Consider the following 20,011-nt stretch of genomic DNA (forward strand, 5'->3'; position numbering starts at 1 on the left):
AGTTTTGTTCTAGAGCAGAATGGAGCAAGAGAACTGCAAAAATAGTATATCAAAGCAATGAACAGAAAGGTCGATGTCATTTTATCAAAATAGTGTAATGTGTGGAAGAAATAATTTTTTCAAAAGCATAAGTACATGTATAGATTCTTCCTAATTATGAAAGTCTCTTTATAAAAATCCCAAAAGTATAGCACTATTTGAAGTATATGATAGATGTTAACCTCCTATATAATTCTACATACAGAAATGATGACTATTAACAGCATGGTTTATGCACTCTAATTAGAATATATAAAACATACTGTTCTGTAACTTTCACTCATGAACACACTAATGTTTCTAATAAGTTAATATTTCTAAAGAGAACAGTACCTTGCACGTAATAAGCACTATATGAGTACTTACTAAATAAATAATAAAAGTGGCAAATAATCTTATAGTATTTGCTGTGTGCCTATATTCATGTAATCATTGCAACAGCGTATGAGATAGGTTCTAGGCTTTCTATCCCTCTTTCAGAGATGAGGAAACTGAAGCCCAGAGATGGGATACAGACCCAAGTTACGTATATGGTGGATAATTGTAGAAGTTAATGCTTATAGATCAATCTCATTCTTCTTAATGGTCACATGGGACTTTATCACATATTTTATCAGTCTCCTATTAATGCCAATTTAAATTCTTTAAATACTTTTGCTATTATAAGTAACTTTGTGATAATCTTGAACATACACTTGTATAGATAATTCCTTTAGATAAATTATCAGAAGTTAAATTATTGAGACAAATGTATACACATTTTAAAGTTTGATTTTTATTAGAAGCAAACAAAAAGACTTCCACTAGATTATACCAAATAATGATTTCCCCACACCCTCTTTATTGCTTTCATCCTAATTGTTGTCTTTTATAAGTAGTCTGGGTTTTTTTCCCAATAATTTAAGATCACCTCTTTGGGGTTTATCATGATGCATCTGGGTGTAAAACTATTTATATACTGCTCTTTGTTTTTACTGATTGGGACTCTGCATGCTTCTTGTACTTGAAGATTTAGGTCTTTCATTAATTTTGGCAATTTCTCAGTCATTATGCTTTGGGCATAGCTTTTCTTATATGTTCTCTTTTCTCTCTTCCTGTAATGCATATCCCTAATTATTTCTTTAATTCTGTTTCATGTTTTCCATTTCTCTGCACTGAATTCCAAATTCTAAGGAGATGACTTCTAATGTGTACATTATCTCCTTATCTCTAGCATACCACTACTCATCCATTGAATTTTAATTATAATTCTATTTTTTCATTTGTTAAAGTTGTTTAATTCTTTACCAGAACTGCTTTTATTCTTTAATGTATTTTTCTTTTTTCCTCTCTTGTGTTTCTCTATTATATTGTGTTAGCTGTATTTCCTGGGGTTTTGATCCCTTTGTATATTGTGTCTGCTATCACTTAAGGCAGTTTATTTTTTAAACGAATGCTATAATTTTGCATTGTGAACTCATTCTCGGCATGGCTTTATTATGAAAATCCTATGTAATCTGAGTCAGATAGTTTTTTAAGCTTTTGGTTGCTAACTTTTTGTCCCGGAATCCATTTTTATGTCAATTTCTCTAGCTGGGGAGCCCCAATCTGTGCTGGCAGCATGAATTCAATATTAGACCTATGTGAGAGATAGTCGTAAGCACCGAGTACAGGTTCATTCATTAAAAAACTTGGTCTTTTTGTCCTTCATACCTAGAATTCAGGTAGAGACAGACAAGTCTCTGCATTGTCTTTCTGTACCTTCGAATGGAATTTTTCTGATCCATCTTTTCACTTGAGTGATTCTAAGCTTTAGAGAAGGTTCTCAGTGCCAACGTCCACTTTCCAGGGGCCCGAGACCTTGTCTCCTGTCCCTTTAAGAGTCTTACAACCAATATTCTAGATTAGAGAGATGGGCACCTGTGTTATTACCTCCAGCACAAGCAGAACCCGCTCATCCGCTTCCTGCTCGGTTTTTTTTTTCAATTCCTATTCATTCCTGGCCTTTGGAGATTTAATTTTATTCTTGTAGGTTGTATGACTAATGCAGCACTTCTGTGTGTTTGTAGTAGGAAGATGTTTATGTTATCTTGTCTGTCATATTGCTGGGCTATAAGTGTTTAATCCTAGATTTGTATTTTTGGTACATGAAGAGCCCATGATTCACTGCTTTAACCATTCTCTTGCAACAATTCCCAAATCCTTGGCCCTATTTTCCTTCCTGGCAAAGTCCAAAATGGTATCTTGCCTTTGGATGTGGCATTCTGCTTTTTCTGAACTTCTGATTTTCCTGTGATTCCGCATTCACAGTCCCGTTCTCTGCTCAAACTTTGTGGCCTAGGAATCTAGTTCTCCTTGTGAGTCATCTCTCGTGTCCCCCATGGCTATTTTAAAATCTTCCCACTCTCCTCAGCCCTCCACCCCCTTTACAGAAGTATTTTCAGAAGATAAACTTACTTTCTACTTCCTAAAGGAAATAGAAACCAACAGAACTTTCTCATATCCCATCCAGCAACCTCATTAACTCGTTGATACTGGAATACATGCCTTTTCTCCTTCCTATGACAAGGAAGGAAGTTCCTTCTTCATATAATTTATCACTGAAGCCTGGATACTTTTGAAAGTAAACGGAGGACTCTATTAATAATTATGCCAGGACGACAGGTGTAAACCAGAACTGTCCTGGGCAAACTGGGACAAGTAGTCACCCTCTGTATGTGGCTTCTCACCCTACTTGTCCCCTGAACATGCTGTTTTTTGCCGCCTCAAGCACCTCATTCCCTTGAATCATCCACCTCTCTCCTTTATGTTCAAATGTCCTTTTCTCTGAACCTCTTCTCACTCATATTTTAACCTTTTCAGTATTCTTTAAACATTTTAATTTTTTTAAAGGAGAAATCTTGCAAAGCAGATTTCTATGTATACCTCTAGTTCCTGCTCACTTTTTTGACTTTTCCCTTTTCTCTGTCAAGTTTATTGAAAAATATGTTGACTCCCACCCCCCATCTCTTTTATTCAGCTCCCATTCTCCATTATTTACAGAATTTTGGCTTTTTCTCTCACCCCTATTCCGACTCTGCTCTTGCTAATATCACACGTGGCTCTCTGTTCTCTAATAGAACAGACAGTATTCAGCATTAATCAATCTTCAGACACCTCTGTGAGCTAGTTGTCCTCTCCCTTCCTCAGTTTTGTAAAATGGCACAATGGTAGGATCTTCCTCACTGACTGTTAGTGAGGATTAAATAAAATAATCCATGTAAGCTTCTAGCATTTGAAAATGTTAGCCTTCCTGTTACTCAGCATTTTGGAAGGACATCCATGTTCGGTCATGCTGGAGTGAGATGGTTTCATTAGTAATTTTGTATGTTACTGTTTGAGTCTTTTAAGATAGGACCGAGATGTGGCATGTCTTCGTGTTGCCATTCCAGACATCAAGCAGACTGAGGATGGTGGTCTGGAAAGGGGGCTTTGCTCTGGGGTTGAGGGTGTTTGCTGTTTGTCACAGCAGCTAAGATTTAGTGAGCGTACTCCACCAGGCCCGTGATGGGTATGCTTCTCCTCATTAGAAGCCGGCAGCACTGAATGGCATTATGGAGTTCTCATTTTAATTTAGTCAAACGAACATTCAGAGTTACTGACACAATACATAACGAATGTTCATCTGCCTCACCGGCTATGGCCCGGCTCTATCTTCAGCTCAACTATTACCTAGTTATCAGGCATTTACAGACTCTCTTGGGCTTGTGCCAGTTGCGTTTTAGTTGGTTTTTCACCTGTTCTGAATTGTAGGTTAAATTGGCCTTTTCTTTAAATAGATCCACATCTGGATTGTATCTTGTGGAAATGCCTGAACTATTTCTTGAAGTGGAAACCAACCTTTCAAACTTCAAGAGAAGATATACAGATTTGCTACAAGTTTTATGTTCTAATAGTAATAATTATAAGTGATGCCATTTATTAAATGCTTATTATGGTCTAGAAACCATGCTAAGCATGCCACAAATTTTTCTATGTATTGACTGCTTTAATAGAGACTCAAATGGAATAAAAATAGATGTGTGCTAAAACGATCATCATACCTACTGTTAGAGTAATTTTAAATGATATAATGAGCTCTCAATACTAGCAGGCTTAATAACAACCTCTCTATTAATTGTTAAAGCAATGAGCTTAAGCACTTAAATGTTAAGAAGAAAGAAGACAGTATTTAGTTTTATTGATAGGTGTGCTACAAAATTAAGTGGCAGGACAAGGCCAAACTACATAACTGATTCCATCTAATTATGATTTGTGTTAATTTTCCCTAGGTCACTGTTAAAGAAAATAATTTCAGTATCTATGAAGACAGGGATCTAAACTATCAGTATTCTATATTATAATACAGAGGGCTTATATTTAATATCTTCAAGAGGAAAATTTTTATGTTACATATAAATGGATAACATTCATTCTGTATCATTCCACATACAGTTCAAGGAAACACTGAATCCAGGCAGATAGTGTGTCTGAATGTGTGAGCGAGTATGTTCGTATGTTATTTTTCACTGAATAAGTCACATCAGTTGGTTATTGCATACTGAGCTTTAAATACCATTGCTAATGCAGAAGACACTATGTTATAGCAACTATGCTGAAAATACATCTTTTTTACATCTGATGACAGTTATTATTCCTATCATCATTCTTTTCTATGAGAAGTTAATACAAATTCTATGAGGAATTGATGCAATGACGTAATAAACATGCTACCTCAATTAGAAGCAAATGTGGGAAATAAGATTATTCATGCTGTGAGAGAATGGTCTAATTAGGAAATAAAAATAGTCTAAAAGGAGCTAATAGAAAACTGTATGATTGGGAAGGAAGAGATGTGAGCTGAAATGAACAGGAGGAGATCAAAGTAAGCCCTGGGGAGCTCTCCAAGTCTCTCCCCATCGAACGATCATTCAGGCTAGCCTGTGACAGTCCAAACACTTTATCAACTAGATTAGAGAAAAGCCGAAAAATAGGTGATGATTCTTATAGTCAACATTTACTGAGTGTTTACAAAAGGCCAGGCACTCTGTTAGATACTGTCAACACCTTACGTCACTGAACACTCACAACAAACCCCACTTTACAGATGGGAAAACAGAGAGCTTCTGTAGCACAGAACAGGAAGCGCTGTGGAGAGTTTTGTGTTTGGTTTGTTTACCCAGCACAGGCACGCGGGTAGTTTCTGCTTGTAAGCCAAATGGGGTGTGATTTTAGTGGGCAGAGCACCTTGCCACCCTATCTGGATTATGATGTCTCAGTGAAGACCTTGCCAACCAAGTTGCCGAGTTGGTTGACTTAAAAAGAACATTGTAAAAAATGAAAAAGAGTTTGACAAGGTCACTTCATAGAGCTAGGAATATTTTTAGTCTGAGGTTTGGAATCAGTATTTTATTATTCTCCTACCCTTTGTGATAGAATATGACCTGGGGAAAAAAGTTCCTTTTTTTCTTTGGATCTTTTTAAAAGTCATGTCTATATGCTGAAAGAGATCAAATGAGGGTTTTCAGATTGATAAGCAAGGAAGAACTGTCCAAGCCAGACCAAAGTTCTGAACTCGTGTTCTAGTGGTTTAGTATCTGAGTGAATTTAGTCTGTTTCATTAAAAATTACCAGTGATTGTGGGCAGTCGATGGAAAGTGATCTATTACACTAGTGAACACTTCTCTCTCTTTTCAGTTTTTCTTTTTGTAGTTTTGATTTTACGGTCTAGTACGTGGAACAGTTGAGGGAAGTGGTCCACCCCCGTCTCTGCCTGTGCAAGCTTACGTCCAACCTGCACAGTTGAATGTGAGGCCCCACTAGCAGCACCAGAATGGGAAGGGATACAACTCCTTACCCTCAACTTCCAGCTTCACCAATTTGGAATATGCCGTCCCGAGGCTGTTCTTTGCCACACACCGATAATGTCCTGCGTCTTCCTTTTGCACATTATGAATCCTTAAACTCCCAGATTCAAGAACTGCAATGCGGGAATTTTCCTGCCAGGGATAAGGACATGAATTTTAAACCATCCATGGCTTTACCAAGGACACATGTGCCTTATTTCGTCAGGTCCTCATCATCGCTGCTATCATCAAAAATATCATTTGAACATTTATTTGGTATTTATTTTGTATAACATACAATATTAAATGAGGCAGTATAAGATTACCTAAATGGATTTTAACAATGGTTGGATATATTCATTTTCTTTTGTCTCACGAGGACACCAAGGCTTATTCGATTTCCTAAAAGTCACACTCAGGTCTGTTTGATTCAAAACACTGTATATGGTATCTTCAGGGGAATATATGTTTTTTTGAAAAATTGGAAAATTCTACAAATAATAAAGAAGGTAGTCTTTGTTTTTTTTAAACTATTATTTTTTTAAATGTTTTATTTATTTTTGAGACAGAGAGACAGAGCATGAGCGGGGAGGGGAAGAGAGAGAGGGAGACACAGAATCAGAAGCAGGCTCCAGGCTCTGAGCTGTCAGCACAGAGCCTGACGTGGGGCTCGAACCCACGAACGTGAGATCTGACCTGAGCTGAAGTCAGAGGTTTAACTGACTGAGCCACCCAGGCGCCCCAAGAAGGTATTCTTTGAAGTTAAAATATCACATTTACCTTTGGGGACTCTAAATTCAGTCTCATATAAAAATTCCTACTTTTTTATTGTAGGAAACCCACCAAAATTTATAATAAAAGGAAAGTCAGAAAATTATCTAGGTTAGCTTAAACAGTTTAACGTTATTTGTTTTATGTTAAGTAAGACAGAGCTAACTGATTTTATACTTCATTCCAGTTGATTGACAGATGTCAACTCCTACATATTCTCTGGAATATTCTGAGTAGAGTAAGATGAAAAAGCTCACTGAGTTCACAGGTAATAGGTGACAATGATGATACAAGGTAATGATTTCCCAGTAAATGTAGGTATGGGATTGGAAAGCAGTACAAAATAAGCATGTAAGCAATAGATTTTTAATTTGACTGCTCCATGACGGAGGTACTTGTCAGGGTGTTAGTTCATGGTCTTGAGTGTTGGTGTTCTAACTTCACTCCAGAGGTTCTCATGTCTGTTTTTCCAAACCTCCTTTCTCTCTCTCCTCCCAGAAACTGTTCGTGGAGTCTAAAGCCTAGATTTTATAATTTCATCTTTTTTATCACCTGTGTCTCAAAGATTCAATGTTCCGGCATACATGAGCCGACTACCCACCAACCAACAAAACCCACTCTGGCTTTGCTTCTGCTTTGCCTCCTTCTTCATCCCTAAAAAGAACTGTTGGTTCCCATCTTTTTTTTCTCCTAGCCACCCACAACCGGAATGCCTTATAGGAGCAGGAATATTCAAGTTTGGCTAAAATGTTATAAGAGGGGAAACTTTTATACTAGAAATTTGGACTCATGTAACTGAGTTTGCACAAAATTGTCATATTTGAAAATATGTTGTATAGACATGTTTTCATAATAGTGACTCACCCTGAGAGCACTGTCCCCCTTAATCCACGACACCGATGGCTTGGGGTGGCCCATTGTAGTACATGGTAGAACTGCTTTTAATCCTTCTATTATTTTTACATTTATGGGAGGACGGGTTATTTTCGGTTCTAAAGGGAAATAAAAAAATCAAAATTAAACATGCAATATGGCTGCATTAAGCTTTCTCTTTTTATTTAATTCTAAATATCCACTTTAAGAATTATTACATTATAGAATTTATCAAATGCTGACAGGTTTTTAACAGATGTCAACAGAAATCATTTTTCAGAGCTTAGGCTATCTCTGTTTTATTAACATCTTATTTGCAAAACACAAACTCATGAAACATATTAGGAGTTTGAAGTCATAGTATTCTTCACTTTAAAAGATATTTAATAAAAAGTTGACTAAGATAGACTGTCACCGTAGCAATTCAACATTATTTAATTCATACCAACAGACATGAAAACATTTGAAGAGACATATTTGATCTATTTTTCATATGATTCTGAGTTATGACCTACTTTCCCTTTAGTTTCATCTTACTTTGACCCTTAAATTTGGCAACCAAAAATTAGATACATTTATCCTCTAGAAAGTAAAGCAGAAGTTATTGTGTTAGTAATTGGAGAAATTCTGTTACAGAATTTAGGGAACTATAGTCTGCAAGGCAAATTTTTGTAATTTACTGTGCTGTGAACACTCTTTCAGAAGAAATAGTTTATGCCAGCTATTATTTATTCTTTAATAATAAGCTTACATGAGTTATTAAATCTAATGTGTAGAAGAATTGCCAAGTTCAAGGTGTGTGTTATTTTACTATGTGAAGCATTCATAAATAATGAAAACTACATTTATTTCCTTAGGAATCTCATGTTATAGATACAAAACAGAGGACTCTTTTGCGGGGGAGACTATTGAGAAATGGATGTATTTTATTTCTTTTGGGTCACGTGCTGTAATCAGTGCGCTGCTTTGACAGAAGAGCATGAAATAAGGACTTTTTTCTTCTACTTTAATTGTGCATGAGGAGGTTGATGGGAGTTGAAAGCGATATTTACAAAGACTTCATGGTCTATTGATGCTTAATCTAGGCATTTAGTGCCATTTAGAATTGGTATCATCTTACATTGTGGCAAAAAATACAAGATGGGTTTTAAACATGTTACATGTTACAGGAAAATATCAACTTTGTCACTTTGCCTGGTTTTTTAAGCACGCAACTCCTGTAGTCAACAACAGTGAACCCCTCCACTTAGATGATGGCCAGGCACCTCAGTGGTGAGTTGGGTTGTCACACAGCTGCTGGCAAAAGCTTAGCTTAGAAGTTGATATTCCTACAACATAGTCAGAGAGAGTCGTCCATTCCTTCCACTGGGTTCCCTGCAGATCCCTCTGGCAGATGTCCTAAGCAGATGACCTTTGTTGAAGGCAATTAACTCCTGTCTTTTTAGTGGAATAGATATCTTGGTCATCTGTTAGGGGAGAGGTGAGAAGAGCCCTTGTGGGAAGTTGAATTGAATGTAAAGTGAACTGGGAATGAGCTGAGCATTGATGTTGAGTCATGGATTCCCCCCCCCCCCTCCGGAAGGGAACACTCTTCAGGTGGAACCGCGAACACTGACTGATAGGAGCTGGTCATCTGGCTGACTCAGGATGCTGGAACTTCCTGCTGTGCCAGCATGGAACCGTCTTCTGGTGGGTGACAAGGAATTCGGGAGAGGGAGCTCCTGGGGGGAGACCCTTGGGTAGGTGGAGTAGAGATGGGGGGGAGTGGTCTTGGGCGTCTCAGGAAGAAGCTCAGTACTAAGTGGTGTGGAAGCATTCTAAAATATTAGCAACTGGGACGGCCACACCGCGGTATGCCCCCATGACTGGGTGAGCTTCCTAAGGAAGAGAAGAAGAGAAGGAGATTTGGGATAGAACCAAAGTAAAGAACATTTGGTGCCAGAGAGAATATGAGAAATGCTTAAAGGAGAGGTAGCACCACTAAGTTGTGAAATACTTAAATGTGCTCTGTCTTCAGAATCAAGCCTTCATTATTTAGCAAAGGAGAACATTCCAGTTTCGTACTTGATTTCCTTCTTGTGGGTACATCCCTCTCCACTTACAGAACCCTCAGATCGGCTTCCCCACAATGTCCCACCAGCCCGACTACTTTCCTATTCTAATGAATCCAGGGCTTCATTTAGAAGTATGACCAAACATAAAAGATTAATGGATGTTGGAGGAAAAAAAGAACCAAAAGAAAATCAAAACGTATCATGAAGAAAACAGAAATAAAATAAGGAAAAGAAGGCAAAATTTTTTGAGAGGGAGGGAGGGAGAAAGAGACAGAAAGAAAGAGAGAGAAATAAAGAAGCGGGGCTTACCCAACATAGGATTTGAGCTCACCTGATGTGGGACTTGAACTCACCCAATGTGGGACTCAAACCATGAGAACATGACCTGAGCCTAAGTCAGATGCTTAACCAACTGAGTTACCCAGTCACCCCAGGAAAAGAAGATATTTTTAAGTGCATTAGTGTTATCCTTACAGAGATGAGCAAATATTGCATCATATAACACAAGGAGTTTGCTATGAGAAAAAAAAGGAGCAGAGAAATAATTCCTAGAAATTAAAAACATAGGTTTTTAAGATCAAAGTACTCTGTATAAGTATAGAATATTAGAATGATCATATTGAAGACTGAGTTCATGATATAGAAGGAAAAGTTAAATAAATCCCCAATAAGATAGGATATCAAGATAGATATGTAGAAAGTATGAAGAGAAAAAAATTGGAGTCATGAAAAATGGAAAAAAAAGATCTAATATGTATTAATTAAAGAAGTTTGAGATAAAAAAATGAGATAAAATAAAGAGGAAGAAAAAATACATACCTCATTTTGAGAACAACAACAAACCCTTATGTTTTAGATTCGGAAGGCCTACCTAAAACTCAGTAGGAATAATAAGAGAACACATTTAACATATTCCTATGAATGTGAGAATTTATGAATTCTAGAAATAAATAGAAAATAGTAATATTTTTAAGAAAGATAAATATTAGATTTACCTATAGGAATAAGAAAAAGCTTTCTTGGCGGCAGTATAGCCTGTCGTATGATAGTGAATAATTGTTCAATAAAAGCTAAGGGAAAAACCTTTTTAAATTCTTGTCTGAACCTGGACAAGTTATTATCCGGGAGTAAAGGCAAAGACTTTCAGCAATTCAAAGATTCCGAAAATATATGCTCAGATTATATGTGATCACATGCTCACACTTTGAAAAGAAGCAGTGAACCCAGCAAAAACAATGACAACAAAGTATAAAGATAGAAGATAGAAGAAATAGTGATGATAATCAAGAACCACAACAAAACTTGCAATAAAGTTTCCAGGCGGAACTGGACCCCGCTGATTCGTATGGTGCCAGTATGGATGTTTTGTGATTTTTGCCCTCAGCAGCATGATGTCAGAGAGAAGAAAATAAAAGTTACATTATTACAGGGAAGATGGTTTGCAGGCAGCAAGTCCTTCCAGCACAGGAGGTCAGGAGATCAGAGGGTGCTGATAGGAGTGCTTAAAGATAGAACACCAGGTGGGAGAGAAAACCAAATGAAGAGAGAAGTGAGAAGGCCCAACTGGGGGTCGGTGGAAGGGAGAAAGGAGGAGAATGTGAACATGTTGGTGACGGCTCTGCAGTGGGACTTCGGGAGGGAGAGAGCCTGACTCTGGTTCTTCGCTGAGAAAGAGACAGATGGAGGCACATCATGAGTGTGGGAAAGTGTTTTCTTCACGGGACAGCGCTAGCACTACGAATAGACGTGCCCATGCTCTGAGCACAGTATACTGGAGCTTCAGATCTTAAATACAGACCACTTCCTGGGGGCGACAAGGTCACTGATGGGATAGGCTGATAAGTTAAGGCAAATATCACTGGACTTGTGGAGGTCAGGAGTTGTAAGGACGAAGTGGTCAGAGGCTGTTTCATGGCTTGTTAAAATCCCGTAGGATGGTGGCTAGAGTCGGGATGGATAGATAGAAAGATAACGGTAGATAGGAATCAAAGTCTTTGGTAGATATTGGGTGAGGGCGGGGGCTGGGGGCAGTGCCTGGAAATGAGTAGGTGACTTGAATAGAGTTACAGGAGAGAATGGTCCGAATGGCTCACACCCTCATGAGAAGAAAGGTGGGGAAAAAATAAATAGCCTCCAATGAAGCAGAAAAGCCACTCAAGTTTGAAAACTCACCCAAGAAAATCAAGTTTGACATAAGGCCAAAGAGTGGAAGTGTCTGCAAAGAGGTTAGAGGCAAAAAGTGCGTCTGGTTGTAATGGAAGCGTTTGAAGGGAGTGGGGAGAAGATTTTAGGGGGGAGTTCCCTGGTAGAGGGAGTCAAGGGGGAGCAAGCCAGGAGCTGTGTCCAGGCTAGAAAACAGGAGAGCCTAGAGAACTGAGCGGCTTGCCTGTGGTTGAGGACAGGAATACAAGGTGTAGAATTCACTGCCTCAGGGCTGTGGTTTGAACTTGAGCTTGGCTGGCTGCTGAGCCCCCAGGTACGCTGGAGGCTCTAGTTAGTGCCTGCTTGGGAGTGTACCAAGTCGGCTTTAGCACGGAGAGCGGAGGCCCTCCCCACTCACTCATCTTCACTTGCAGAGCCCCGCAGCTCTCCGCAGCGCCCCCCACGCCGTTGTTGGCTGTGCAGCAGTAGATGCCATCGTCACTGTCTTCCACGCTCAGGATGGTGAGGAGCTGCCCGTTCTCCCGGATGCTGTACCGGGTATCAAAGAGCCTGCGGGCCACAGACAGAAACGGCAGGTTAGGACCTTCTGTGTGCCTTTTTTTCAGGCTGCGATGAACTGATCAACAGATGACTTGTCAGTGGAAGAGGCAGATTAAAAGCCAAAGGGCACTTGGATGAGTTCTGAACAATAGAATCACCTTATTTGTTAGTATAAAGCTAGCTTCGCATTCTAATCTGTCCTATGCTCTAATAGTTAAAGCACCCAAGTCCTTCAAAAATGCTTTCACGGGCGCCTGGCTGGCTCAGTTGGTTGAACATCTGATTCTTGACTTTGGCGCAAAGTCTCACGACTGTGAGATCAAGCCCCAAGACAGGCTCAACACAGAGCATGGAGCCTGCTTGGGATTTTCTCTCTCTCTCTCTCTCTCTCTCTCTCGCTCGCTCGCTCGCTCGCTCTCGCTCTCTCTCCCCCTCCCCCGCCCCCCATGCTTGTTCTCCCTCCCTCTCTAGCTCTCTCTCTCTCTAAAAAAAAAAAGTGCCTCAAAAGTGATGTCTACTGATGAGACCAAATATAAAGTTTACTTTATTCAGGCAAGTACATTATTACCAAGATATAGGAGTCTTCTCCCCACAATTACCGGGAAGTAACAGCTAGAGAACAAAAACACATACATAAATGTGACCAGTGGGAAGAGTTAAATACTTACAGGAGTAACTAACAATTAGTTTTGTATTCATTTATTAAACAAATATTTGTTGAGTGCCTAACAAGTGCCAAGCACAGTTCTACTTCCTTGGAATATAGAAGGAAGCAAAACAGCTTCAAACTGTGAAAATGTGTCTTACATATATGATCTCATTAAATTACAGGCTGTTTGTTGAAAAGGGAATTAGGGGAACAGAAAAAGGTGAGCAGAAGCATCAACATAAAAGTGGGTTTTATGACCAAATAAAGATTCTTTATGCAAAATGTGTACATAAGGCAGAAAAATGCCCCCCGCCTCAATCCAGGTCTTACTCCTCAGAATCTGTGAATATGTTTCCTTACATGACAAAACGGATTTTGCATATGTCAAGCATTAAAGTAGAGTATCATGGCTTATCCGGATGGGCCCAATGTAATCGCGATGGTCCGTAAAAGATGGTAGAGGAAAGCCGAAAGATGGCCGGAGATGTGACAGTTGAGGCAGAGGGCAGAGGGCTGAGACGGCTGGCCTTGAAAGTAGAGGAAGGGGCCACGGAAGACAGGGAGCCTTCCCGAGGCTGGAGGAAGGCGGGAAATCAGACTCCTCTCTGGTGCCACTAGAAAGAATGCAGCCCTGTCAGCACCTTGACTTTCGCCTAGAGAGACGAATTTCTGACTTCTGACTCCTGGAACTGTAAGATAATGAATCTATATTGTTTCAAGCCACTGGGTTTGTGATACCTTCTTATGGTAGAAATAGGAAGCTAATATGCAAACAAACAGTGGACCAGGAAGTAGATTCTTGATATTCTGATCTCAACAGATGCCCACCATCACATCCTGATCCTAGCAGGAATAAAAGCATGTAGTGAATCTTGGTCTCTTGTGACTGAGGATAGTATAATCACTGGATAGTTCACAGAATCACGATAAATAATTGTGGAAATCCATGATACTCACTGCCCCATAATGTTGTTTTGCTATAGTTTTCGTGGAAAAATATGAACATTGGAATATTTCACAGACATGCTTGGGAACCAAGAGTCCAGCCACACTGTGAAATAGAAAGTTTCCAAGATTTTTAAGATGTTGCATCATTGTTGCTTAATTTGAGTAAATTGCTTGTGGAGGGTGAGGATGCTCAAGTCTTTATAATTTTTAAAATAGAACTCAGAACAGTTTTAGATTAATAAAAGTTGAAACGATAGTACTTTCCATATACCACCTTCCATCTAGTTTTCCCTGTTGTTAGCATCTTAGTGTGGTACATTTGTTACGATTAGTGAACCAATACTGATACTATTAACTAGTTTATATAAGTCTTAGCTGATTCAGATTTGTTTCAGTTTTACGTAATGTCATTGTCTCTTTCATAATCTCATCCAGGACCCTGCATTGCATTTATTTGTCATAACTCCTTAGGATCCTTTTGGCTGTAACGGTTTCTAAGAGTTTACTTGTTTGGTTTTTTTTTTTTTTTATTACTTTGACAGTTTTGAGGAGTTAAGCATTTTGGAGGATAGCCCTCTATTGAAATTTGCCTTATGTTTTTATTATGATAAAATTGGGTTTGTGGCTTTGGGGAGGAGGATCACAAAAGGAGAGGCCATTTCACCACATAAAAAAACGGGTGCATGCTAGCAATAGGATTTCTCACGATGGTTATTGACCTTTATCGCCTGGCTGAGATAGTGCTTCTCAGGTTTCTTCAGTGTAAAACTAGCTATTCAGTATTTTAAAAAGGGCACACAAATGTATTTTCAAAATGTAATTTCTTCTTATTCAATAGATCCTTTGACTAATAACTAACTATTCAAACTATAGCTCCATTTATTTCTTATTTATTTATAACATTTTGCCTTATAATAAAGGGAAGATTCAAATTTGTTAAGTGATTTTGTTTATAATGTTCTTATAATTCTGATTTCTTTGTGTAGTTAAAAAAAACTCTTCCATTGTTCATTTCTTCATCTCCTTATAATATTGAGAAAGAAACATATGAGAGGATCAAGGTTCGTGTTTTTCAAGGCTATTTAATAATGTAGGCATCAGACTTCCTTCCCGGACATGGTAGATGCCATGGTGGAGAGAATAGTCTTTGATTATTGACCTTTGAATATTGCATGTTGACTGTCTAACAACTATTATTTTTTTAATGTTTTATTTATTTTTGAGAGACAGAGAGACAGAGCATGAGCCGGGGAGGGGCAGAGAGAGAGGGAGACACAGAATCCGAATCAGGCTCCAGGCTCTGAGCTGTCAGCACAGAGCCCAACATGGGGCTTAAACTCACAAACCGCGAGATCATGACCTGCACTGAAGTCGGACACTTAACTGACTGAGCCACCCAGGTGCCCCTGTCTATTATAATTTCAAAGTAGGGAAGAGCATAAATAATATGTCAAGACATTAGCAACAACTTTAACATAATACAAAGCTACCTGTAACTTCTGTGGTACCTTTGCAGGTGCTTTTACGACCACTGTTATTCATGATGCATATTGGCAATGAGGTTTTTCTGTATCATTTAAATAAATTTAATTTTATTATAGAAGATAAATAAATAATATGGAAAACTCATGAAAATGTTGAGCATGTAAGTTGTAAAGCTAGGAGCGTATGAGATATTGGCACAATGACTCGGGTTAAATGGAGACGAGGAAGAGATTCACTTGTGGAACATAGGTAGAGCTGGTAAGATGTGTTGAATGTAGGCAGTAAATGAAATAGCAACCTGCCAAAGATTGATGGAATAAATAGAAAATAAGATGAATGAAGACGAGTATTGTGTAGAGTAGAAATGGATGGAAAGACAAGTTTATAACCATGCCATCTCTAGACTGACAGCTCTGTCACTCCTAAATCAACCACCCATTAGCAACATAAAGTGTGGTCCCTTTATGGTCTCATGCACTCTCCCCAAGGAACACAGATAAAATCCATGGCTGTTCAGCAGGGTAATTGGCAAGCTGTCGTCAATGGCCAGGGGTGCTTGACCTCTGTTTCTCCAACAGAGCAAGTATATGGCATTAGCTTTGGTGCCTTCCACCTGTGGGCTGAGTCTCCACTCTGGCCCTTGTAAGAACATGGCAGTGGGGAAGTCCGAGGCACAAGTGTGACTGGACATATAAACCTGAGGTGAATCAAGATTCCTAAGTACGTTGACGTATCCCATTTTTTTTTCTGCTTGTTTCTGTATATAGATTTCAAATTTACTAAGCTGTATTTCAAACATCCTATTTTGAGCCTTCCTATTCCAGGACTTCTGGAATAGTTTTCCAGGTAGACAACCTGAAGGTGACCGCAGCACAGGGTAATTTCCCATATTACAACAAGTATAATAGAAGGAAGCACTGAATTTCATTAGAGTTTAGTGCAAATAAAGACATAGTTTTCCTCATGCAGGTTCATGGACCTGTGTGTACAGATGCAAGTTCAAGAATTCAGGCCCTACTGCAAGGTGTATTGCCTGCTGGGAAGTCAGTAGTTCCGTTTCTCACAGATCTTTTTTAGAGTATTTTTGGCCAGATAACTATTGCAAATGAGAAAACGATAAAATGACCTTTTCATGTCAAGTGGGAATTTTATCTGTTTGAGAGGCTGCCTCATTATATATTAGGAACCCCTTCTGACTTTCGAAAGGAAAAGCTATGGTGATCTAGAGGTCAGGTTCCTAGACAGCATACTTTACTTTATTGGAATAGAAGTAGAGGAGATGAGTCTGGTCCCTGTTAATTCCCCAGCATGCCCTAGTCATGTGTCCTGTACCCCCAGATTTAGGATATCATCATGTGTTTTGAAACTTCCTCTGAGTCCTAACCCAGAGTCCATAAAATAGCCCTGACGTTCCTGTGTCCATTAAATCACTGTTTTGCCTTGGGCAATTCTCTTTACCTTCCTGACGTTCAGATCTTACAATTATAAACTGAGGAAATTTGCATTTTACATATTTTAAAAGGTGAACTTTGTCCTACCAAGAGCTGTGATTACACTTATGACAGTTAAATTGCAAGGCAGCCATGGGCAGCCTTACAAGAAAGGCAGAATACTTACTTAATGAGAATTTTATTTCTGGTCCAAGAAATTTCAGGCTGGGGATAGGATTCCACTGCACACATGAACGTAGCCACTTCTTCAACTAAGGCATCTACGGTTTCCAGTGGAGTGGTGATGACAGGAGCTACAGGGAGAGGTCAGAGAACATTCTAGAATACTGTTTACTAGCCCTCTGTGAGCAGTCAGAGCCACCACCTACCTGAATGAGAATTGTATTTCCCCACAGCAGAAAATTGCAAAAGGAAGGGAGACTGTATGTAGAGAATTTTGTTTCTGCTTCCAAAATAGATGTTTAGGAACCAAAAGAGAATGCTCTCAGGAGAGTAGGACTTAGAATTTATTTTATATAAGTACGGGCAGATCCAGGTTTTTGTGAAGCCCAAAGTTATATAATTTGAGTACACACATTGAGGAAAAAAACATAAAATTATAAATACAAAATATCTGTAGCCCCCAACATGGATCAACTTGAAGGGAAGGGAAGTCAGAATGGAAAGAGAGATCTTAACAGTTGTTTTAAAATACTTTTTTCTAAGTTTCATAATAATATGTTCATATGAACACACTGCTAGAGTTCTCTGAGGGTCTTAGAAGGGGGCTCTGCAAACAAGAGATTTTAAAGCATAAGCTTCTTCCAATTTATAAAGAATTCAGATCTGCATGTGAGTAGAGTAGGAAAAGACTCAATAAATAAAAAGACAAGAAATCCAACTAAAAAAACTGGGCAAAGATCTAGATAATAGACATTTCTCCAAAGAATTTGTGCAAATTTCATTTGTGTTGGAGACACAGCACATGAAACAATACTCAGTGTCATTAGCCATTAAGGAAATGTGAATCAAAACCACAATTAGATACCAATTCTTATCTACCAGAATGGCTATAATCAAAAAGAAAGATAACTTTTGGCAAGCAGGTAGGCAAATGCACCTTTGTGCGTCACTGGTGGAAACGTAAAATGGCCCAGATTCGGTGGAAAACAGTATGTGGTTCCTTAAAAAATTAAGCATAGAATTACCATATGACCCAGTGGTTCCACTTCTGGGCCTATACCCAGGAGTATTGAAATCAGGGACTTGGATATTTGTGGAACCATGTTCATAGTAGTGTGATTCACAACAGCCAAAAGGTGGAAGGAGCCCAAGTGTCTACCAACGGATTAACAGATAAACAAAATTGGTATATCCATACAACGGAATATTATTTGACAAAGAGAGGAATGAAGTATTGATATATACCACAAAATGAATGAATCTTGGAAACAATAAACTATGTGAAAGAAACCAGTCAGAAGGACAACATATTACATGATTCCATTTATATGAAATGTCCAGAGGGGCAAATCTATAATCAGAAAATACATTAGCGATTGCCTAATATCAGCGGAGAGGATGGAGGGTTTCGGGGATAAGAGATGGCTAAAGGACACAATGAACAATGAAAATGTTCTAAATTTGATTTTGATGATAAATGCACAACTCTGTGAATTGTACACTTTATTTTTTAAAGAGTTTTAAAAAATTATTTGAGAGAGAGAGTGCAAACACAAGTGGGGAAGGGGTAGAGAGAGAGGGAGAGGGAGAGAGAGAATTCCAAGCATGCTCCAGGCTCAGCACAGAGCCCAGTGTGGGACCTCATCCCATAAACCGTGAGATTATGACCTGAACTGAAATCAAGAGTCTGATGCTTAACTGACTGAGGCACCCAGGAGCCGTAGCTGTACACTTTAAATGGGTAAAGTGCATAGTATGTATCTCAAAGCTGGTTTTGTCTTTGTTTTTTATTGTTTGTGTGTATGTTCCTCTGCATGTGTGTGTATTCCACAAAAAGAAAGAAAATAGGAGAGGCTTCGACATTGTTCCTTCTCTCCTCCTGTCCCCCCATGAAATGCAGATCACCTGGATTATAGGAGTTAGGAGGACAAGAATGTGAGTTGGTTGGTAGTGAGATGCTCCCCTCTTTAATGATTAAGAAGCCTGTGAACCCACCAAAGCAAACAGAGTGGGGTCCTGGTCATCTCAAGGGCTGGATGGTGTGGGGCAAAAAAGTGTCAGTACCTGTATTTGCATGAGTCTGGAAATCTGCATTGCATTATCTTATTTAAAACAACTATCACCAATACCACTTTGTTACCATTATTATTATTTATCAGAGATTTAAGTACTGCTTTCCATGTAGCAAGCACCAGGTTGACTAGAAGCAAAAATATGTGTAAAGACCACCTCTGCCTTAGAAGAACCTACAATCTTTCTCATTGCCAAGTAGGAGTCCATTGTATGTATAAACCACATCTTAACTAGTCATCTGTTGACGGTCATTTGGGCTTTTCCCATAATTTGGCTATTGTCTAAAGTGCTGCTGGAGGATATTATGCTAAGTGAAATAAGTCAGAGAAAGACAGCTATCATATGTTTTCACTCATACGTGGAACTTGAAAAACTTAACAGAAGATTGTGGGAGAAGGGAAGGGGAGAATAGTTTCAGACAGAGAGGGAGGCAAACCATAAGAGACTCTGCAGTACAGAGAACAAACTGAGGGTTGATGAGGGGTGGGGAAGAGGAGAAAAGGGGTGATGTGCATTGAGGAGGGCACTTGCTGGGATGAGCACTGGGGTGTTGTATGTAAGTGACGAATGACAGGAATCTGCCCCCAAAACCAAGAGCACACTGTACACACTGTATGTTAGCCAATTTGACAATAAATGATATTTTAAAAAAGATTTTTGAAGGATTTCTAATATCATGGAAAAATGTATAAATATGTTTTTAAGTGAATAAGAAGATTTGAAATGATACATGTATCAAGAAACAAGTTTGTAAAAGTTTGTCAATAATATGAATGTGAATGTAAGTATAAATACTTAGGAAGAAGAAGAGATAGACAACAAACCATTAAAAGGTGATTTTCTATTGTGCTATAAAAAAAAAAAAAGAGCCCACAACCTAGATAATAAGGATGGATGGATACGTAAAAAGATCAGCTGTAATAGCTCTGCCCTACCCAAGGGATACAGAAATGCAGATGC

General features: G+C 38.8%; 1 protein-coding gene across 5 annotated transcripts in view; it reads right to left on the bottom strand.

Annotated features, from left to right (window-relative positions):
• The window catches only part of MUSK (muscle associated receptor tyrosine kinase), a 90,960-nt gene that overhangs the window by 63,224 nt on the left and 7,725 nt on the right, over positions 1 to 20,011 (bottom strand). For all 5 annotated transcript variants that reach the window (XM_029920359.1, XM_029920355.1, XM_029920357.1 and 2 more), the window contains exons 2-5: positions 16,983 to 17,109; positions 12,141 to 12,292; positions 7,518 to 7,645; positions 5,894 to 6,035 (exon numbers count right to left, since the gene is read on the bottom strand). In XM_029920359.1, coding sequence (XP_029776219.1) covers positions 5,894 to 6,035; positions 7,518 to 7,645; positions 12,141 to 12,292; positions 16,983 to 17,109 — 549 coding nt within the window. The remainder of the gene's footprint in view (positions 1 to 5,893; positions 6,036 to 7,517; positions 7,646 to 12,140; positions 12,293 to 16,982; positions 17,110 to 20,011) is intronic.

Source organism: Suricata suricatta, chromosome 13 (assembly GCF_006229205.1).
Source record: "Suricata suricatta isolate VVHF042 chromosome 13, meerkat_22Aug2017_6uvM2_HiC, whole genome shotgun sequence".
Classification (NCBI taxonomy): domain Eukaryota; kingdom Metazoa; phylum Chordata; class Mammalia; order Carnivora; family Herpestidae; genus Suricata; species Suricata suricatta.